Source organism: Amblyomma maculatum, chromosome 2 (genome assembly GCF_055883805.1).
Source record: "Amblyomma maculatum isolate TAMU_Amacu chromosome 2, ASM5588380v1, whole genome shotgun sequence".
NCBI classification, from domain to species: Eukaryota; Metazoa; Arthropoda; class Arachnida; order Ixodida; family Ixodidae; genus Amblyomma; species Amblyomma maculatum.
The window spans coordinates 82,954,229-82,977,700 of record NC_139345.1 but is presented as its reverse complement, the minus strand read 5'-3'; the positions used below and the strand labels follow the sequence as shown (position 1 = coordinate 82,977,700).

The following is a 23,472-nucleotide window of genomic DNA, read 5'->3' as shown; positions in this document are numbered from 1 at the left end:
CCGTCCGGGAAGCTCCCGATCCACATACTGCTACAGCCTACCTTGGAGGATTTTAATACCACCTTGCTAGCATGCGAAATGAGCGCGATCGTGCGGTAGTTATCAGAACGCTAATACAAAAAAAAAAAAAAAAAACGGAGGAATGCAACGTTGACATGTCATGTATTTTTTAATCTGTTATCAGTTTCGCCGCTTTTATTATTCTTAATTCCAGAGCTTTTCACAGAGTCCTGTAGAGCATACTATACATGCACAACTGCTCAGGCTTTCGTTTCGCGAATGCTCAGAACTGAGACAGCGAAATAAATGTTTTGAGCAGACCGTCACCAAATATTTGGAGATTTACCAGCGAAAGTGGAATAAGCGGTGCTTTTTTAATAAAATGGTCAACCTAGGCAATTATTCAAGGCAGGTTAGAGAGCTCCTTATACACGAAATAGCATATAAAGGTTTCTCTACGAATTCAAAGGCACCATCATCATGACTTTAACTGCAAAAGCCTTACAGACGTAACCGAGACGGACGAGGTAGCCATTGCACTAGCGCGGACCCAACATCAGGCCAAGATCATCGTAAGTGAATCTAAATTGGTATTCAGAAATTACGACGCAGGTAGAATATCCGCGGCACAAGTAAAACTTCTCGCACTCGGCCAAGTTCCGGCAGAGCAGGTCGCGTTGTTTTGGACGAAGGCGCTTCAATGGGTACGAGACAACGAGAACGCACACATGCTGATCCGAGGTAGTACTTTCCTGGATCCCAATAGTGTCTTGCGTAAGACGTCCCTGCAGTTCGGTTAAGACTTTACAGGTATAAGGTTGTCCTCAAGCATTGCATGTTGGAATGTTAGTTGTACCCAAGGGTACATAAGCAATTCTCAAATAGAGATTAGGTAGCTTGGAGACAACTGAAAACGCAAGTCTTTCCAAATGCGCAATTTTTAAGCTAATGGCACCTCGAGGCGTTCTGGCCCTCTATGCTGAAATGCGACGGAATCGCACACTTGGTCCACGTGGTGTGACATTAACCTAGCTGTGGAGAGCTGAACCGAAGCAGACTCCTGGGAGACACTGCTGCTCAACCGGGAAGAACAAGATCAGCGTAAACTCCTCGGTGGCCATAGCTTCCGCCATAATCCAGGAGATCCCGGCCGACGGCTAGAGCGGAATGATCGGGAGTCGGCGTTACATGACTCGCTGTCATATTCATTATTTGGGGCTAATAAAGGTATTTCTTTCTCTTTTCTGGCTTCAGCTACTTGTTGTGTCCTATGTTGACTGGTTGGAAAATTTGTAGTTTCATGCCCTATAATGCTTTCTGTCACTGACGTACCTACGATACCACAGCTTAAATTCACTATTTCTTCTGTAGCCTCAATGACGTCCCCATAAATATCTGCCTTTCTGCAAAGAAGATATCACAGAGGTTCCTAGAAAAGATGCCATGCAAGACGAGAGAGCTGGCGGTATGTTTCTAGTTAACAGCGCGACGTGGATGGAAGAAAGCCGAGAAAAGCGCGTTAGCAACGCGCGACTCAAAGTTCTTATTAAGTGCAAAGTGGCGATGGAATAGAGATAAAGAGCTCGCTCTAGGGTTATGGTGCAATAACGTACGAATTCTCTGGGTTCATGCGTCGTTATTTCATAAATCTAGAAGGTTTGAGTGCTTGGAACCTTATTACATCATACAGATGGTCTTTAAAATTATATCTGCCTGTTTCATGTTTTCTAAGAAATGACATAAAAGCTACGCAAAAGTGACAAGCCGGACCTTGCACAAGAAAATGAACAATAGCTCGGCATTCTGAAGCAGGCAACATCGTGTGCTCACCTTGTATTGATTTCTCTGGACCTCAGGGTTCCAAAGGTGTAAATTGTATTTGTCCCAAAAATAAAGCATTGATATATAGGATAACTTGTAATTTGTCAAAATGCAGATATGCGATAATAAACAGAATGAGAAGGGCCAGCGCTGCTGCACCAAATGTGGTGTGAAACCATTACCTGCGGATGACCGAGTATTCTTCTTCGTGTTCTTTTGTCTTCCTTTCCTTCTTCTTCGTCTTCGTCTTCTTCCACGGTGCCACCGTGCCACGGTGCCGCGGTTCCACGCCGACGGCTTGAAAACCTAGCGCAGTGTAGTTTTCGCTACACAAGTCGTCGAGCTCAAAATGAGCGATATCTTCTACATCTCTATGAGTGCAATAGCTATACAAACATAACAGGCTGCTGTTAGACCGGCTGAAAATTAATATCATATCTATACCAAAATTTTCATGCCGTTTCGATATTCGTTGCTCTAGTTCTCATTAGCCATGAGAACGACCACTAAGGGTTCATTGCAGCAGAGCGAGAAGAATAGTAAGTACAGCTTATTTTTTTCAATAACCACTATATTTATTCCATTCCATCAACAAACAGCAACAACGGGATATATAATATCTGATAAACCAATGTCGATCTACAGGTGAATAACAAAACTTTATATTATAGACTAGATGATGAACTAAGCCAAATAATAGTGCTATTGGACCAATTTTGACACGTATTGAAGAAAAGCCGAGGGAATCACGCAGGAGGTGTATTCCTCGTAGTAGATAAGTTCAAGTTTGTTTCGATTTGACGGGACGGAGAGTCTGTGCGACTTAAGCGCTCTTGGCGAAGGGAGCTGGGTGGACGACGGCGACTGGGCCGACGTGGTGGGCGTAGGTGAGGGGGGAAGCGGCCAGAGCGAACTGGGCTGGGTGAACGGCGTGGACGGCCACTGGGGTGGCGTGAACAGCGACGGTGGCTGGAGCTGCCTGGACAACAACAGGCTTCACGGCAGCGACGACGGGCTTGGCCACGACGGCAGCTGGGGCTGGGGCGACATCGATGGCGCTGGAGCTGTAGAGAGCGTCGGCTGGGTTGGAGGTCTTAGTTCCTGGCTCGTTGGTCTCAACGGTGGCGTGGAAGCCCTCAGCGTCGGCGGTGTACTTGACGGTACGGGCGACGCCGTTGGCGTCAGTGTAGCTGTAGGAGCCGACCTTGTTGTTGCTGGCATCACCGGTCTCCTCGCGGGTCAGGCGGGTGCCGAACTCATCGGTGGTATCGTAGCTGAAGCTGTATGGCTGTGGTGGCTGCGTAAGAGAAAAGCGATCGTCGGCGAATAGCAAAGGATGCTGCATTGATTTTAGATTTCGATAAGTGTCCAGGGGTCAATTGATAATAGCTTGCAGTTTAAGCATGCGAAATATCTTGCAGCTAGTATTTGAAACAATGGCGACATTAGCGATAGAAACCGTGACGATTATTAAGCTTCTCCGCATTACACATTGACGGGTTGGGGGCGCATGATGACCTCATTAATGATATTGGTACATTTCCTGCATAGACATACTCGGTTTGAAAAAGAAAGAAAAGTTGTCGAAAGCAAAGCCCTAGAAATGTTGATTAGAACCATCAAAAAAGGCACAACAGGAACGGGGCGAAGGCGACGAATATAAAAAATATTACCGTCCATGACGTCATGACCGAGCTTCGCCACGCAGCTTTAGCGGAATGAGAAAAAGTCTGAGGTTTAATCATGAATTACGCCATCTGTTTGAATGCTATAGAATAAACACTCTGCATGCCTTACCTGCAGCGTATATCGATTTGAATCCTTGAGTACCGTATAATTCTAGAAAATGATGTAGCTGCTCTTTAAGGTTATATCTGCTCGATTACCAGTTGCAAAGTGGCGTAATCACATGAATGAATAGAACTGCTGGTATCACATCTATGGCTGTAGTTTTGCATTCTCGAACAGAACCATCGACAATCTGCTCTTGAGAACCTAAACTGCAATACAGGAAATTGACAGAAAGCTAAGTCGAATACAAATATCGCATTGTTTTTGATTTTTCCAACTTATTGTTTGGGTTTTCTGGCACGGTTACGCCACGACTCCTGTAGAATTTGGCTCTACGATTGCCATGCGACACCTGTAAGAATGTGAATATGAATGCGTGAATAAAAAAATAGAAAATAATGAAAGATTTCATTTCTTGATGCAAAGAGTGTGTTCGTTTTTGACATGAGTTTGGCTACTTACGGCTCGTGCAATGTTTAGCTTTTCTTGACTTACTTGGAATACTCGTACAAAAAAAGTAACTACGAGAAATTCAATTTGTGAGTTCTCATCGAAACATTTTTAGGGACTTGTAGAAAAACGCTGCTGCGAACTCAATACGCCTGCGTTCGCGAGAGCTCAAGCCACAGTTTGGTATGGAAGCTTCATGCACAGGGCTTGTAAGCAAGCATAGCTCTCAATAGCACACAAGCTAAGATAATTAAAATGAAAACAGTACAGGAATAACTGGTGTAGTATTTACCTCCTTTCAAATGTTATATATATATATATGTGCTCAGGATAATGTAAAAGTGAATCTTGGGAAGCTAAAAGTGATTATAATAACTCTGCTGGGAGATATAAACTTGTACTTCGAAACCTATGTTACGCTTGTTATAAAGCTCATTTTAGATGCCTTACCAGAAAAAGAAGACTATTTGAAACATTGAAATCTAGGACACTCTACACATTGGCGCATTAATTGCATAATGACTTCGCCTTCAACATTAAGGATGGTGTTGTATTTCAGGCTTAGAGATGCTGGTCGATATATTAACGACATTGTTAGTCATAAGGATGACTCACGTAGTCCTCGAGAGGAGCCGAGGTGGCAACAGCGACGAGGCAGAAGAGGGCGACCTGTAAGCAAACATTGGGAGAAATGAATAAGTTACCAGAGCCTTTCAAATGCTACTGAGATCTCTAAGCCAAGAATATGAGATCAGAGGAGTATCCACGGCACCTTGGTGAACATGGTGGTTGATGTTGGGAGTGCTGTTCCTGGGATCAGAACTGAACTGGCGTTTCGAGGCGAGCTGTCGTCGTTTTTATACTGACCAAGAGCGCATTCCAAAATCGCTTAACACAGGCGTGGACGTGATCTGCTAATAAAGCGAGAAAACACACAAAAATGAAAAAGACAGCTGCCTCTCGCAGTGCTTCGACGCAAAATATCTCTCGCACGATGAGCGAGGGAGCGCATGGCAAAGACCTTTCGCAAGGACGTCCAATGCCGATACGGGATCGGAGTCAGTGACACCTGACCGAGCAAGTTCTCACTACAGGGACATCTTCGACGATGCATCTGCTACAGCGCTAAAAGCTTGTCTTTCGAGTGCATTCCAGAGTAGAAATAGAGAAGCAAACAAAAAAAATTGTCGCCAAATTTACTTTTTCTCACGCTTGCTTGCCTCATGTACTCTGGCCGACAGTATCTAATATAGAGTCAACTAGGCCTACGCAACTTTTCTATGTGGGTTATTTGCTTTAATTTGAAGTTTTGAAACTTTGCCCTAGCCAGTTTAGCTAAGAATATCTTGCACCACACGGTGCTACAAGGCTTGCAGCGTCCTTGTAGAGTAGAAATTATTGTACTTGTTTTAAGCATGATACAGACGTTAAAGAAAAGAGCTGTAATTCATAACGTAGCGCAAGAGGAAAACAGTTGTGCAAGTGTCATTTAGTTCTTGCAATTTACAGCGAAATATATGTGGAATTAGGAATTTTTGGCGTCCACTGGAACTCACTTGTCGTTTTCGGTGGAAAACAGGGCATTCATTTGCAGGCTTGATATGCGAAAAAATGGTGCCATTAATTTTGTAAAACGAAGTTGCCCGCTCGAAGGGTTGGAAAACACACACATACATATACACATTAAATGAGTCAGCAGGTCTCATCTAGTTAACAGGGCGAAGGTGTGTAAGATTAACCTGAGAAAAAAAAAGAAGCTGAAAGTAGGGTGGTGTTCAGGCCGCTCTAGAAACGCATTGCTTGACAAGCTTTTAATGGCGCACGGTTTGTCAATTATCCGGCAATGAAATCATGTATTGTAATAAGTGATTTTTATTTGAAGGAATGACAACTACCAATCGCCATATTTTCCAATGGTGCCTACACTCATACCTCACCTTTAGATATTAAATTATCATTAAATAAAATCGTCTGCATGCATTTGTTTTTGTTTGTCTTTCGCAGAAAGAATTTCCAGCTGGCATGATTGAAATAGAGCAAACGATTGCATATTGCACAACGAATATGTAAAACGTTTGTCAAAACCATGACTTCGGAACGCGGGTGCCATAAATGGGCGGCGACGCGTGACGAGGCTCAGTTAATTTTTTGCAGTTTTTAATATTTTTCTAGTTTTTAATTATTCGTTCATTTGTTTATAACTCACATTTCGTAATTACTTTAAACCCATTGTGTAGATTATTTCGTATCCTTTGGCTTTATTTCCCTTTGGAGAACAGTGTGAAGTAGAGAGTCGGTAAACTGCGTCGCCGAAAAATAACGTCCATTGTAGTGCTCTACATCCTACATTCTCCATCCATGCAGCTGCTGCCTAGTTCAGAAAAACAACAGAACCATGTCAAAAATATGAGAAAAATATTTTGTTGTTCTTAACGTCGATTTTCCTGTACTTCAGTAAAAGCTTTTGCAGTTCTGTAGTTTTTCTGTAGTAGTTTCCTGTTGTCTGTATTTCTGTTGTACTTTTTGTTGTAACTACAGAAAGCTCTGATTTCACTACGAAAAGTTCTGTTGTAACAACAGATTTTCTGTCAAAAACCGTACAAACATTCCGTCGTAACAACAGAAATTTTTCTGTAGTTTTTTCCGACTACTGTGTGTTATCTTTAGCAATTTGTATCTTAACAAATTCTCTTTTATTTTAAACTTTTACTGGACTTCGAGCTGCCTTTATGCACAGATACCTAGTTTTTGAGATCACATCTTACCACCACGGCTTCATGGACTGCGCGCTCTCGTAATTTAGCGAATTGTTTGCTAGAGACCAGGCTACTCTCGTGGGCGTCACTGTACTCTTCCTGTTCTCTGCACTGTTCAAGCTACTTGGAAATGTAAAAATAAGCAGCATACATAGAAATTTTAATATGGCAAAAAGGATGGAACCCTGTCCTTAAAATTATTTCGTAGAACAGAGCAAAATTTAGCGGACAAGAAAGACGGCACAAGAGCGGACTTCAACCGAGCTGACCGCACATCGTGCATGGCAGAAATCCGAGTGTACTTTAAAGGCACACAAGGTATATGACGAGGTAAATGCAGCCTGGTTGTCAAGAAGAATAAGTTGTCGCAGGAGACAGACCCGATGTAGTAAAGATAAACTTTTATAGGTGGAAATTCAGGCTGGTTGGAAGGAATTTTTTGAGGAAACAGAGCGGTTTCCACAAATATGTGCCAACTAGCTCGGCTTTCCGTGTTCACATGAAATTTACTTTTTATATCGTGCAAGAACTACATATCACCTACAAAGTTCACTCATGGTGGTTACCAAGCATTTTTACCAATAATTCATTGCTAAATCTTTGCTTACGTCATCTTTGTCAAACACACACACCAGAGGTCATTAATTATGCGAAATCAACTTATATTTACTGTAATTGAGACTTGCCAACAAATAATGTAACTCAACCGGGATTTTTTATTACGGCGCCAGCTAAGTAATTCTTCGACTAGATTTCCGGACGTTCATGACTGTTCGTTCGGTGCTTTGTATTTTCTTGTGCATCGTAACCAAAAATGCAGTAGCGGTGTAATTCGCGGTACCTGTAGACTGCCGAAATGCATGCATGGTGCCCAGTGTCCATGTTTTGTAGCCATAAACAAAAGTTTTTTTTTTTTTTATGTGTGAAATTTTGTTTTATTCATGCGCTTGTTCTGTGCTGTCACCAAGAAATTAATGCATGTGGTAGATGAAGCACGACAAATATTTTTTCACGGTTACATCAGCTTGTTGTCCATAGGTGTAGTATAAGCAAAACGCGGTTCTCGGCTTCTATTGGACAGGGTTGCTTACCTTCGTGACGCCGAGAAGTTCGCACATGAATTCTGTCATATTCGTTTTGAGTTGCGGTGCGCAAACAAAAATACTAAAAAGACACAAGCTCAAACTAGCAACTACGCTTCATTTTCATCTTCACCAACATGAACGAAGATTAGAGAAAAACAAAACAGCAAAATAACAATAACAAAAGTGAGAAAACTGAAAGGGAGGTTCATGTGACACTTTAATATGAAGTTTAATGTATTCTCACGTTTGGTTTGATTTTTCTTTCCTTTTATTATCTCACCTCACTAATGTAGGTGTAGATGAAAATGATGTGTAGAGTCTAGTACGCGCTTGTATCTAGTGCTATCTCTTTTTAGTATTTTTAGCGCTCCTCTAAGTCAAGGTGAATGGAGACCAACTAACCTAGTGTAAAGGTACTCTGTCATATTGCTCTGACACTTCGGTAACCACAATGGTGGTTTATCATTCATGTTCAAGTATCCGCAAGCGATGAGCATAACGTAAAAAGCCCCCTTACACATCTTGACATTATCGCAGTGCAAAAAGAAGGGGCTGTCTATGTCGATGCGCTTATTGTAGGATAGGAACACAGCGGATAAACTATTCAGTAATCTTGCGCGCTGATCGTTCCTAAGGAGAAAGGCGTTTGGCTCCATGTGCTGCTCTCACGGCTCTTTTTGCGTGAACGTACAGCATAGCCGCGTACCGCGCTCCTCTCTAGTCGCAAGCTTGGGTAGCAGGACGAGAATTGCAGTTTGACAATACCCTTGTAATTATTGTGAGGCCTCCTCAACGCACGTATTGTAGGTCTACTATACAACCTTGCATAATTAGGACTGTTTTAGGGCGAAAGCCTTTATTGCCTCGTCGTTGCCGTCAGCAAAAGTGTCACGCTTTAGCGGCGGCATTGATTGCTCCAGACGGGAGAACGTCATGGAGGTCTTGACCAATCACAGAGCACCACCACAGTATGTGCGAATGCGTTCCTTATATGGCCATATGCCAATCAATACTTAATCACTAATCAATGACTTATAAATAAATAATTACTTAATACTGATTAGTCACCAAGCAATTGCTACTGGACTACTTATAATTATTAACTACGATTGCATAATTACCTATTAATCACTAATTACTGTCGCGCACACGGTAAAATCAACCACACAACAGTAAACGTAGAACAACTGCGAAGATACAAGGAGCGTGATCTCGTCGCTGCAAAGCAGAGTTCACTGAATAACCGCCCTCGTAGAATGTGAAAGACTAGTCGCTCGCTTTACTCGTAGTAGCATTCATCGTTACATGCGCAGCAGTCGCGTAGCAGAATGCAGCGCTCAGGCTTTCGCCTTTCATCACTTTAGTCGCAATAGTGTCCTCGAATGTTTCTTACATTGGCGGTAGAGCTAACTGGACAATGACAGGAACAAGGAAACGAATTATGATGACGGTCACACCACACATTCAAAACGTGGCCTGGTGGTATACCTGGTAGAGGGAGGGTTACTTCCCATTGCCCGGTATACAGGCGAAAAAAGAACACGGAATTATAGCCGTTAAATGCACAGGTGTATTGAAATACCTTATCGCTCTCTTTTGAAGCAGCTACATATTGTTAGCCAGTTGCACATTGAGAAGGCTTGGGTAGGAGGCAGGAAGAACTGCCATAAGTGAGTGTTTGAATCGGCACTCCTGAAACTTCGCAAACAAAGGGTGGTGCGTTGTCGAGTTAACAATTTCACATCTTCAAAGCTTTTAGTTTTCTGAAGATTTCGTCGAACGTCTATAATAAATTTAAGAGATGTTTATAGAAATATTGGTGCTTTACTGAATGAAGCGCAAATGTATATACTGCTCTACGTCTAAATTATGTGTGTAAGACACACCTTGTCTCGAGCTTTTGCTGCTTGCCAGGTTAAAAAGAAACGCACCCAAATTTGCGGTTCTTTTCATTCCAGCATCTCTCCTTCCTCCTTCCTCTCGGTACATGCCGCTAGATTATGTGCACTGCGTTACCAGAATAAGCATATTTTCAGTGTTGCCGGCCCCGTCCCATTGTGTTCTTAGCCCCGGGGTTTATCTGCATTGCATTCACTTTCTCCTGGAGGAGCCTGAGGCGCTTTCGTGTATCTATAACGGCGTTTTTCGTGGCGAAAACAGATGGTCGTAGTATTATAATTAAGCCTTTCGAGTGCAGAGGATGTGTGTGCTGTATTTTCATTTGAAGGCTATGAAAGAACAACCGCAGCTCCTCAAGGCTGCCCTAGATATTCTGTATAAAGTATTTATCTTGAAAAAAAAAAAGAGGCATCTTTTTAATTCAATAATTATTGATAAATTCAAGACAAAAATCTTCACATCCGGAGTATTCTTGCTGAACCACGTTTAGAGCTAATATCAAAATTTTGTTTGTTCTGCCAGCTTTCAGAAGTCCGTCAGCCATCAATTAATAACATGGAACGTTTGAAGCGATTTAAACAAACGACCCCAATCCAAAAAAGAAGATTCTAATGTTGAATAGCAATTCCTGCATTAAGCAGATATATGCGTCTTTTTTTCTTTTATGACAGTAAAAGTCGGCCCTTAACGTGTAAAAACCTTGTTCGAAAATCTTTTTGTAAATAAAAAATAGGCTTCCTGACGCCAGTGTAGAGCTTAAAAGTGTCCAATTCACTCGAGCGAAGCTTTTTTGTATGGCTGAAGTGTACAGCTCGTATTTTTTGGGAATTCTTTCGTTTATTACTCTTGCAGCAATACATTACGATCGACTGCGAAGTATATGAATAGGTGGGTTTGGTTTGGTATACAAGGTTTACCGTCCTAAACGGCCAAACGTATTAGGGACGCTGTCGTCGATGGCTCCGGAACATTCGACTAGCTGGGGTGTTTTGAAGTTCTTTGAGTCGGGGGTACTTCAGTTACACTTTTATGGGCATGCCGCGGCAACATTAAGATCCCGTTCCGTATGCATCTCCACCTTGCGAAAGCTCACTGCCATGCAAGCTTTTTGCTAGTCCCCTAATCACTAATTCATTAATTTAAGCCTCTATCTTTCACACGCAATCATAAGCATGTAGTCATGAGCTATCGCATTACGTGAAGGCCATCCTACACAGATCCAAAGTCGCAAGATTGCAAATTACGAGCGCTGCGACGGAGAACAACAACCAGAGAGTAATGACAAGGACAGGCGCTCCTCTCTTGTTGTTGTTCTCCGTCGCAGCGCTCGTAATTTGCAATCATGTACCAACTAGCTCAACTTTTCGTATTACTGCAATTTATTAGATACAAAGTCCCACTTTACCCAAGCCGTACCAATATGCCTGCGTGTCCTATATTTAGTGTGCCTCAACTATAGTGTCAAAAGCTTCAATTCCCCTTTCAACCTCTGATCTGAAATTGGCTACTCGAATTGGCTACTCCTGCCGATTAGTTATAGGTTAACAGCGAAAATAACGTAACGTGAACACGAAAAAAGAGCACGGCGTTGTTTGCACTGTCGTCCTATAATGAATCGCCCACAAGCCTAATATGCTGTTCTGGCAGCCGATCCGGCCTTGTCATCTTGTCTTTTGAGGTGGCACGAACTACCGAAATGCATATGAGTGATCACGTGGCCACCCACGTACGACTTGCCAGTGGCTTGTTCTTTATTTTTTCAACAACGCTGATAACGTCGACAAAGGCAGCAGCGCCAACGGCGATGAAAGATTCATATTTTAAATTTTAGCCTTACTATCATTCTATTCATCCATATCTGCGGGTCGTCTGCTGAAATTGTCTTTGATGACATTTTACCGAATAACACTAAATATTTTTCCTTTTTGTTTATTCTGAAGAGATTATTAGAGGATCATTTCAGACGCCTTCCTACTAGTTTAACAATAGTAACCGAGGCATATCTATGTAATAAAAAGGCAGGTGTGAATATGTATTGTCCTCATCTAGACTGGTCTTTTCCTGTGCGTCTTCCAGACTTCACCTCAATTTTTCGAGCGGAGTTTCTGGTTTTGGTATGTGCTCTACGAAAACTCGGTGTTTTTTTTTTTTTTTTTGTCAAGCAAACCTATCTGTGGGTATTGTTTGTTTTGTAACAAAGGTGTCTTTTTTTTCCTATGTATATATTGCAGCATGAAATCGTTTGCCGTGTAATTGCTTTGCTCCAAACTTGCTGTGTTCTTGCTGTGTTCCAAACTCTCTCTGCATGAATGCAGGGTGTCTATAGGGCCCAGTCAGGTGACCACGCGTGTCACCTTTAGCCCTCTTCACCCAGACAGTTTCGTCTAAATCAAAATAAACTCAAACTCAAAAAAAAAAAAAAAAAACTAGACTGCTCGTTTTCTGCAGTGGCTGTCATTAATTCGTCTCTATCCCTGTGCTCGTCCGACCCTTCGTCAGTGGATTCTGTATTCGTAAAAATCTTCCTCTACCTGATCCCTCCAGATTTGAGACCTGTACATATGGTATGGGTACCAGGTCACAGCAATGTGCCATTGAATGAATTTGCTGTTAGCTTGGCAAAAGCTTCCCTCAATGGTCCTGAGTTTCCTATCTTTCCGGTGACAGCATACGTCGCAGCAGCGAGGTTTCGTAGAAGCAATTTATTAAACATTAAATTGGAAATCATTTAAGATATAATGATTACCTGGAGCCCAAATGTTTTTGGAGTAGAAAATTATGCCATTCACGGCAACATAAGATATATCTAACAAAGGCTACGCTGCCGTATCGCACCTCTAAATTTCTATCTTGTGAAGTCTGTTTGGCACTTTCTGCAGCCTGTACATATTGCGGTGAACCGGGATCATTAGACTTTTTTTTATTGTTTTGCCTCGCTTCACTGCGTCGGGAGGACGGTTGATAGAAAAGAGATTGGAACAGCTTTCAATTTAAGTAGCTAGATATTATTATCATTTGGCGCCCCCATCGTTGGCCACAGTCCCAAGTCTGTTTTTACCACCATGCAAATTTTTAACTAGAATCAAATCATTTGTTTTGCTAAATATTTATAACATCGCTTGTTCTACAGGTACCAGTGTCAATCGCCCGTGTCCCTTATAACTTTTCATTTTTTATTTCATTACTTCACTTTTTTTTTTCTTCTACCCCTCCTATCATTTTCTTTTTAGACATGTAAGTATACATCAGAAACTTGCTTTGCTGCTTAGTCCTTGGCCGATCCATCTGTGTGGGTAAGTGCCATAAGGCTACGCTGCCGTATTCTACCTCTAAATTTCTATCTTCTGAGGTCTGCTTGGCACTTTCTGCAGCCTGTACATATTGCGGTGAACAGGGATCATTAGACCGTTTTTTGTTTTATTGTTTTGCACCGCTTCACATGTTGGGAGGACAACAACAACAATGTTTCTGAAAACGCTTGGCCGTTAGAAACAGTCCTCCTTTGATTGATTTACCTATCCATTCTTGGATGCCTGGCTGGGAGTCGCCTATTCGTTGTCCACTTCTCTTTACCAAGATTTCTCACAGAAATAACGAATATTCTGAGAAGGCACTAATTTCTGAAAACGCGCTCTAATCAAACCTTGAAGCCGAGCTCCACGTAGTAAAGAGTTCTTTCGTGCCAACATATGTCACTCATTCGTAGCGCATGGTAATGAAACGTTAATGGCCGACAGTGCGCTTATTACTTATGAGAATGTTTTTAATTTATCAGGCAAATTTAGGTTTGAATATTCTTATTTTTTCACTTAAACTCTAACTGTTTCAATAAATTCTAGTTAAAGCTCGGCGTTGCCATGTCTAATTGACGATCTGGCATAATTGCTCTTGGATGTAAGCGGAAAATCAAATTTCACGTTGACTTCCAGCGCTTATATACGTAAGGTAGAATGCCAGTGATTTAGCTAACAGGCGAGCAAGCTACAAGGAAATCTAATTTCTACACCCTCAACTGACGTTGCGCTTCCATAAATGTAGAGAATGGTGATTCTGAATGCTAAAAACAGAGCCCAACCGTGAATGTCACAACACAATGCCTCAGACAACTGATGTTGATGAAGCAAAGGAATTGAGTAATGGCAGAAAAATGGGAAAACAAAATTTCGCAGTAGGAACAGCTAAAAGTGCAAGACATGCACAGCATTTAGGGCTCATTGTTTCTCCCACAACCGAATCCACATGGTGACAGCTATGAGGAAACTTGTAAATCTTCGCAAATGAATACTAATATGAATGTCAACAAGGAGATAAACTTCGTTGTTTTGATTGCCATGTTTACTCTTTTATGAGATTGCGCGTGAGCTCACCTTAAAAACAAAATTCCTCCTCATTATCGGCACTTGCTGCTAGCAAATATAGTAGCGGCTTTGATTGCATTACTTCTAGCTTCTCTCCGGACTTGTGCTGATCTAGCGACGGATTGCAGGTGACATTTAATGGTATTGGCCGGCTGCTTGTTTGTTGCGGACTGTGTAGACTTCGCAAGACTTAGACTAACGACCAGCTATAGCCGGATCGATTAATTTCTGTTGATCTTTCTCTTGTGCTCAGAACGGTGCCTGCGGGTGTTAATACATCAACAACTCGTTTGTATTTTGAAGTGGGCTGTAGTGTCATAACTTATAACTGTCCGAAGGAAAAAACGCCAAAATGAAATTTGCTGCTTTTATTCGTCTTCTATACTTTCTCGAAGTGTCCTTCATCAGAGAGATGTGGTTTGTAGACGTAGTAGGAGGACCGCACATTTCGAGAATTCTTTTGGAGGTTGGTTTTGAAGGAGGCAGAGCACACGTGGCAGTGACCTCTAGGTTGAAGGCATATACAGTGTTTGCACAGTAGCATTCAAACCGTTCTTATATTCAGGTCACCTACGATAAAGTCTTGATACAGCAGCAAAAAAATGAGAAGTTGCTGTGGAATCAGTCTCCTGTGCTTTAGGAGTCGCTTGTGCTTTCGCGTGCAGAACGATCGACTATGAATAATACATACTGATGTGAGGTAAGTTCTCTATAATTGTGTGGGGCTTCACTGAGCGTCAGGGATCTCGGTAGGAGCAGGCTTCGCCCTGCACTTCAGAAGCGGATTTTATGCACATATAAAGGTCCTTTTGCCTTCGTCGATACGTTCTCTGGTGTAATTTTTAGTATCCGTATTAGGAATGATTTGAGGTGAGCTAGGCAGAACAAAGAGGCCAAAATATACGCAGATATGATAACTCTATAACGGAGACGTTATTTTAAGGAACTCCTTTAGCGTTGCTACTTCACATCGGCACCAAGCGCAGGTCTGAGCATATATTTTTACTTTGATGACTCGCCGTAAGTGTGAGTCACAGATAGTCCAGCCTACTCCTATAGAGTGCTTCCATAGCTGTCCAACGGGGCAAATGACTCGTCTGTTTACAGATTGCAGCCTGGAGAGCACTGATGACACCGCCATCTGGAGGCTCTTGTAATGCACATAAAGGCTGAGGCCGTTAACGCACGCAGAATATTTCACGCTTAGAAATACAGGCATGGCATTTCATTTTGCGATCATGGCCTTTCTTGACCACCACTGTGGTACTCATGAATCTGCGTCAACATAGAATACGGTAACAGGCCTTAGAGCCCTAGAGGCAGGCCTTGGTGAGTACGCGAAGAGGTTATCGTACGAGACATAGCGCCTTGTGGACTAGGGTCGTGAATTCGTGACAAATTATTTCAAACTTTGGCTTCAGGCTGAGAGCCGCGAAAAGCAATAGTTCGTTTTGAGACATTTATCAGGAATCCGCTATGAGGTAACAGCGTAGCTTAACATTACGTCTGATGAAGAAAGCACTGCAGGCAGCTCTTTACGCCTAGAAAAGACAACATGAGCTGAGCTCGTGTTCTTCCAGCTTCCTTGCCACCGGCAAGTTGCGGCAAGCGCATGAGTTATAAAACAAAATGTATTTCAGTTCATTTTCTTTCAAAAAACGGCTTTGTAACTCAGAAAAAAATGTTATAACATCGGTGGCTTCTGCAAAAATATTTCTCTACTTATATAAAGAATGTGTAAAGCAATATGTCACGTTGCCGCATTACCATGTCATGAAAAGCCGTTCTAAGACAATTTCGTCGCTCTCTAATTTGCCATAGAATATTAAAAAGCTTTTTGTTTTACCTGTAAGTAATGGTTAAAGTTCTTGATGCATCCAAAGACAGGAGTTTTGTAAAATAAGCGTATTGTGCGAAAACCAGGGTGATTATCAATATAGAGTACATCGCACTAAAACCCTGCTCTTGAGGATTGAGGAGCCAGTGGAGAAAACATCATTGCAAGAGTAAATAAGGAAAAGGAAGCTATAAATAAAATGGATAAGAGATAAGGTGAAGGAAGCGGAGTACGAACTGAAAAAATACATTTGTTGATAGTGCAGATAGGAAGGTCATAACAGCATAAAAACAAAGGCATAGACTTCCCCGGCACATTCGACAGGGTGTTCTATTACTATACTATACAGAATGTTCTATTACTATACTATACAAGTTATAAAGAAAAGGCAACTGGCGATGCTACCGGGCTACCAGTTGTTGCAGCAAAAAAATCATGCGAGTGCTATTGACATACGGCTAATAGATTATTTGGGGTTTAGCTCGACTTCGTTTGCACGTGCAACGTACGTGCAACGTAAGTGCAAAAGCTACTACCGATTTTGTTTCTTTAATTTCCGAAACTTGTCCGTAATAAATCCCTGGCTACGATATCGTTGGAACAATGATGATGTTGACGAGATAGGTAAAGTGACAGAACATAATAGGGATGTTAACCGCAAATGCTGTTCGGGCCAGCTCTCTGTACTGTGGAAGATAAATGGCGGAATACAAACGTAGAAACGAGAGGTGAGGAACACAGCCATAAGTTTTCACACAAGTCAGCTGCTCTGAAGTAAAAAAACAGTGCCGTGTAGGCATCTAGGGTAGTCGACTGCTGCGTCCACGGACCAAGGGTCTTAGCCTCTATTAAAGGGCGAAGATCGAGGCGGTCCAAAGCAAAACTCAGGATATATCTTCCGCTGGTAACAGGAGACGATCGATTCCCTACGATGCTGTCAAGGTACCAATAAAAGAGCCAAACGTACGCTATCGTTTAAAAAGCATCACCAACGAAAAATATTTGTGTCCAAAATTAAGGTTCAATCTATTAACCTATTTCATTCTGACATTACAGAATATAAGAAAAAATAAAAAAAAAATAATATCAGAAGCTGTAATGCGCCACATTGAAAGCCGGCATTACAGCTCCTAGAGCCTGATCAGCTGTAACTAAGAAAACAAAGAACTGTACAATGCAATTATGCACGTGTCATCCGGCGCTGATTTGTATAATATACAGTGTTTAACAGTGCATTTTAAAAAGTAATAATTCATTCAGAAGTTTCCATGTGATGTCAGACCACAGTTCCCTTGTAAAAACTTGCACTACGGTGAGCAAACAATATTCGTATAAATTTGTATGACCCCAGGTCAAGCAGTTTAAACTCCTCTCTGGGTGAGTTGGCTCTTATTGAATTTAGAAAACGTAACAGTGCAATGGGATTCAGCAACAAGGCGCAAGAGAACACGAAGTGACACAAGTGCTGACTTTCGACTGAGCTTTATTGGTGGGAGACAGACACCTTAAAAAACTGATTGATTTATAGGAAGGAAAAAGGCGCGGTAACTGTCTCACTTGTTTTTTGTGGAGACCTCAGCCGCGCCGTAAGGGAAGGGAGGAAGATGGAAGTGAAAATGGAATGTAAGGAGACCGAAAATTGACGGAGTGAATCACACGGATGTGATGACAACCAATGCGAAGATCGCACGCGCAAACAAAGGACAGCAGGAATATAAACGCAAAAGAAGACAAACAAATAATTTGTTGGCCGCATCTAAACATTATGGGGGACACTTAAGCTCCGCCTTTAAAGGCATGACGGATAGCGTAGGCAACCACTCAACATGTAAACCGACGCTCTAACTAAGCCGAATGAGCGTGCCTGCGTAACCTAGCGGTAACGGGAATGCAAATGGCTCTGGTAGGCTGATTCTGATATCACTCTTTCCTATAAGAAAATAGAAGTACGAGTTGGCATCTCTTGCCAAACGTAGTTTCAGGCAACCCTTAGTCCAGTTATCTTCCATGTCAGCTACAGTGTCGTATCAGTAGCACATCGCTCTATGTGCGGGCCCGTTGCATGTCATGATCTCTATACAGCGGGGCTGTTATCACGCAGTCGCCTAGGTTATATTTACCAGCCGTCGATCACGAATAAACGTTCTTGTTGCTATGACGCTGCAAGCTCATTGCAGGACGCCGACGCCGGAACATGGTTGGGGTGGCTAGAAGGGGAGGTATGATCTTTCTCAGAGGTGGTGCTTTGTTCCTGGGTGCCCTTCGGGTTAATAATAATAATAATAATAATTGGTTCACCGGAAGGGAAAAGCGCAGTATTTGTCACACTTGCACTGTGGACACCTGAACCGCGCCGTAAGGAAAGGGAGGAAGGTGGGATTGAAAGTGGAAAGAGAGAAAGGGGAGCCGCAGTCGAGGGCTACGGAGAAATTTCGACCACCTGGGGATCTTTAACGTGCGCTGACCGCACAGCACACGGACAGTCGTGTTCAGAAAAAAAATGCAGACGGTTTGCCAGATATTATCACCAAATATCGAGCACCAGCACTAGGGCGCTTTGAGAGCATTGGTTTTTGTCGTGTCTTAATTATTAAATGTTATTTTTCGTTAATAACCAGGAGCCCATGCTTCTCAGCCATACATTTTATGTGCTTCACGGATACGATCTTTTTCAATGTAATGCTTTTATTAGCTATAGCATTGGGTACGAATCCCACTTGTATGAAAGGCTGCACCCCGCCGGGGTGGCGCAGTGGTTACGGTGCTCGGCTACTGTTCTCAAGGACGCGGGATCGAATCCGGGCCTCGGCGGTCGCTTTTCAAATGGAAGCGAAAAGCAAGGTGCCCGTGTACTGTGCAATATCAGTGCACGATTAAGAACCCCTGGTAGTCGAAATTTCCGGAGTCCTCCACTACGGCGTCTCTTATAGCCTGAGTCGCTTTGGGACGTTAAACCCCGCAAACCAACCAAACCAACCGAAAGCCTGAGCACAAGGTACGTCGCGCTCCCCTTGTCGCACAACCAGCGTTCCGTTGAACGCATCAAAGTTCACCAGCGTTCTAAATTGGTTTGCAGGAAAAGAAAGGGAAGTATCTGTCGCTCTTGTTTCTATGGAGACCTGAAGTCTCTCGGAAAGGTCGAAAGTGAAATCGAGTGGAACGGGGTCTAAAAAGGGCTCAATTAAAAAAAAAAACGGGCCCAATCAAACGTCAAACGGGAGTTCAAACACTGCCCCGCAGGGGTGGTGCAGTTAAGGCGCCCTACTACAGTGCCGGAGTACCCGGGTTCGAACCCGACCTTGGCGGCTGCGTTTCGATCGAGGCGAAACGAAGAGGCGTCCGTGTGCTGTGCGATGTCAGCGCACGTTAAAAATCACCAGGTGGTCGAAATTACTCCGCAGCCCTCCACTACGGCTCCTCTTTCTCTCTTTCCACTGTAACTCACATCTTCCTCCCTTTCCCTACGGCCCGGTTCAGGTGTCCACAGGAACAAGTGTGAATAATGTTGCGCCTTTCCCTTCCTATGAACCAATTATTATGTTTATTATTATTCAAACACGTCGTTAACAGAAGGTATATATTATTGTCACCCGACGTTCCACAATTAAAAGAGGGTGCGGTGCCTACCCTATTTGCAATCCTACCCAAGTATACTTCCAGAACATTTGCTAAGGAAAGGGGCGGGCAAGCACTGCGCAGATAGGAGAAGGCTCACATGTAACAAGAAACATCAACATGTTTGCAGGATGATGGATTGGAAGTAGATGTAGGGAAAACATCCGGCATTGCTTCTTCTGAGAAACCGGCTTATTGTCGATTCCGTAGGCTGCAAGAAAATCCCCCCCCCCCCCCTCTGTCTATTTCCCACTGCAGTACCAGCGGATTTTTGAAGCAGACGTGGATAAAATGACCCTGAAACCTTTCAACGCCACGTGATGATGATTAAGTGCTGCTTTAGCAGGTAGAAACGCATTTACCCGACGCAAAAGGTACAACATGCATTGGCATCTCACAGCACACGGGCGCAATTCTCTCTGCCTCCATCGGGCAGCGGACGCGTGGTCGGAATAGAGCCCCCGCCTTTTAGTCCAGCACTCGAGCGCACTAACTATCGAGACAGCGCTGCGGGATACTGTTATTTTCGGCCTAAGTGACAATTCGTGTCCATAGGAGTAGGCGCTCGGGCGAAATTTGTGCGCTTTTTTGTTGTTGTTGGAGGCCTACGAGATCCTTTAGCTGCAGTTCTTTTATCTGTGGGATTTCCGGGAAAGCTCTTGTGTGGTTTCTCGAATAGGCTGGTATGGTGACTAAGCACGTGCTCGAATCACTTATGCATGTATACAATGGTACTCAAAGCAAAGGCTGCAAAAATTCCAGGCGCGCACTTAAGGTTACTACCGAGCCTAGGGAGCGTACAAAATATGGGTAGAGCAGGAAGCGGAAAATCTTTTGTTACGTATTGTCCTTCTCTTCTGGTGCGCAGCTCTCAGTCTAGAACTCCATGGTTGGTTGGTTCATAGGAAGGGAAAGGCGCAGTATCTGTCACACTTGCTCTGTGGACACCTGAACCGCGCCGTAAGGGAAGGGATGAAGGTGGGAGTGAAAGTGGATAGAGAGAAAGGGGGGCCGTAGTGGAGGGCTACGGAGTAATTTCGACCACCTGGGGATCTTTAACGTGCGCTGACATCGCACAGCACACGGACGCCACTTCGTTTCGCCTCCATCGAAACGCAGCCGCCGAGGCCGGGATTCGATCCCGGGAACTCCGGCACAGTAGTCGGGCGTCTTACCACTGCACCACCCCGGCGGGGCTAGAACTCCATGTGTCCCGTGTTCCGGCAGGCCCGCCAGAGAGCAGCTGTCGATAGTCTTGCGGGTTAATGCTGGTCAGAGCGTCTCAAGAAGAAATGTCAGCTCTCAGTTCACAGCCCTGCTGGCAGCAACCTTCTCAGCCCTCTTAATAAGTCAGCAATGGTTATTTGATTTATTTATAGGAAGGGAAAGGCGCGGTAACTGTCTCACTTGTTTTCTATGGACACCGCAACCGCGCCGTAAGGGAAGGGAGGAAGATGGGAGTGAAAGGGGAAAGAGAGAAAGAGGAGCCATAGTGAAGGACTACGGAGTAATTTCGACCACCTGGGGATCTTTAACGTGCGCTGACATCGCACAGCCCACGGACGTCAGCAATGGTTAATGGGTTGTTGTGGCTGTGGGAAGAAGGAAAAGAAATGCACGGGCCTGCTACTGGCTCTGTAGCTGAGCCACCTCCGCTGCCTCGTGCAGACAGAAGAGAAAATAGAGAAGAAAGAAAAGAAAGAGGGAAAGAAAGACGCCCGCCGCAACAACAGCCGTCGTCCACTACCGAAGCAGCGGCGGGTGCAATGACGGCCAACAGATAAATCTTCGGTGGCAGGCTAGACCCCGCCGCAAGCGGCTGTGACCTACCTGCCCCAGCCCCATCAAGGGAGTCCCAATGGTTAATTGGCTCCATGCAGGTCAAGACATCTTCCTAAGAGCAGGTAGTGGGGAGGGCTACTAGTGGCCCAGAGGTGCCCTCGAGGCCCAAACCTAATGGTATAATGTAGCGGTGTTGTTGACAGCCAATGCATGTGTCTAAGTAGCGAAGGGGGTGAAAACCAGTGTTTGTAGTACAGGTTAGGATATACGTATGAGTTTGAAGTGGATGCCATCACAGCTTTGGCCTTGTGAGTTTTGGGTGAGGTGTTGGGGAGGTTCTTCCTTGGGTATGGATCAAAAATTGTAATGGGGTCGTAAGATTACAGAGCCGCACAGGCACCCAGTGTTTCAATTCCCTCCTACGTTTTTTCCGAAAGCGCCAAATATGTTGTTGCTCAGGCTATTACGTGCGCACTCTAGCTGCCGCACTTTGTGAATGCAACATTTTGTTAGGCTGCTTTCAGAGAATAAATATCATGCTAAGGAAATTGTTTTTGTGCTTATAATGCCCGCTTTGCAGGCATATTTTAACTCTGTGGCAGGGATGTTTTTTTTTTGTTTGTTTTTTTACACCCGCTTTAGACGCGAAGCTTATCCATGCTCCTGCGTTTTCTCAAATAAAATCGCCTGTTAAAGCCAGCGCGTCCGGTATATATTTCTGTGTATTTGTGTACCCTCAATTGCGCTGTGTGTTATAAAATGTCGTTATAAAACTTGTTTTAGCAAAGTTTATGGCCGCCTTATACTCGCGGAATCTTTTTCTTGGCAATGGGCGCAACTGTCCCTCCGCCACTCCGGACGTGTCACTCCGCCATATAGTTCTGCCGCGTGGATATCGGTGTGCATAGACGATACAGATTATGTCTTTTGTTTGCTTCGACAGCCAGCATCTCTTGAACTTGACTCGAATCTTGTCTGGTGAAAACGCTCCCTACCCTTGCGGAGTGGACCACCAGAACAACCGGAACGACCCGAATAGGCGGCTCTCGCCATCTTGTCTGCAAAGTTGAGGCGTCTCAAAAACCCGCGACAGACATCAGACGAGGAAGTCCAGTGGAACCAAGAAAAATGTTTTAGGCATAACACCTTCATTTCGGAAAATTGGTTCCGTGATAAAATATATACCCTAAATAACTAGCCCGATTACTGCAATTTGTTATTGCAAAAATGGCTCGTATAACTAGGAACTATATTCAGCAGCGCAGGAAGATGATGCGTTTCGGCTCCGTAGCTTTGGCTCCATTGCCAAGAAAAAGTCTCCCCGAGTATAGTGAAGGTTTGAGCTCAGGATTTCATGTTAGCTTTGTAAGAGAATGTTTAATCGCTACCTCCTGCTGCGACATAATTCTAAATTCATGGAATCTCGGAAGCGGCAACACAAGCCTTGTTAACCGGCTTAGAATATAAACATTTTTATTTTGATAGCTTCTGCAGATCGATCAGTGTGGCAAGACGTCATGCGGCGGGTTATCGAGCGACTGATACAAAATTAATTTCAAAGAACTCTCCGCATTTGCCCTCTTAGGGCCCCAAACATGCAGCACGCGTTTGCCAGAATGTTTTCTGACCCATGCCAACTCGGAAGACATCATTTGCGTTCTTTGCTGTTTTTATAATATATTGTTCGCTCAGCCATATATTTTCGAATTGCGCCGCAATATTTATCTCGTTTTCTGAGATTATTCCGGCAGTGCGCCAAGTGAGATTGACTAAATAGATAACCGCCATGGTAGGGAGCTGCGTAGAAAGGAAAAGGGACAACGCCTGATCGTTTGGGTACGCTGTCTTTGCCTGCTGGCAGATACCGTGCCTCTCTTCTTGCAAGCGACATGAACCGGTGTCGGCAGGGCTTTTTTCTACAATACTATTTTAGACATTCCCTCACCCGCTATCCTTCCTGCCTACTGTAGCGAAATATACGGAGCGCAGCGGAGATTTATGAACAGTTTAAGGAGCCAATGACGCATCACTACCATGTTAACAATTCCGATTATGACTGAAGCAACGGACGAGTGACG

General features: G+C 43.7%; 1 protein-coding gene across 1 annotated transcript; it reads right to left on the bottom strand.

Moving 5' to 3' along the window:
* Positions 1-2,371: 2,371 nt before the first annotated feature.
* On the bottom strand, positions 2,372-4,885 carry LOC146199134 (cuticle protein 16.8-like). Its single transcript, XM_084592717.1, has 3 exons — positions 4,835-4,885; positions 4,678-4,731; positions 2,372-3,118 (listed from the first exon to the last, which is right to left on the bottom strand). The coding sequence occupies exons 1-3, from the start codon at positions 4,844-4,846 to the stop codon at positions 2,645-2,647; spliced, it is 540 nt and encodes a 179-aa protein (XP_084448843.1). The 5' UTR covers positions 4,847-4,885; the 3' UTR covers positions 2,372-2,644.
* Positions 4,886-23,472: the final 18,587 nt, after the last annotated feature.

Coding starts and splice junctions, on each gene's coding strand:
- LOC146199134 (XM_084592717.1), bottom strand. Junction 3,119..4,677: donor CGGCTCCTCTCGAGGACTAC/GTGAGTCATCCT, acceptor TCTCTTACGCAG/CCACCACAGCCATACAGCTT.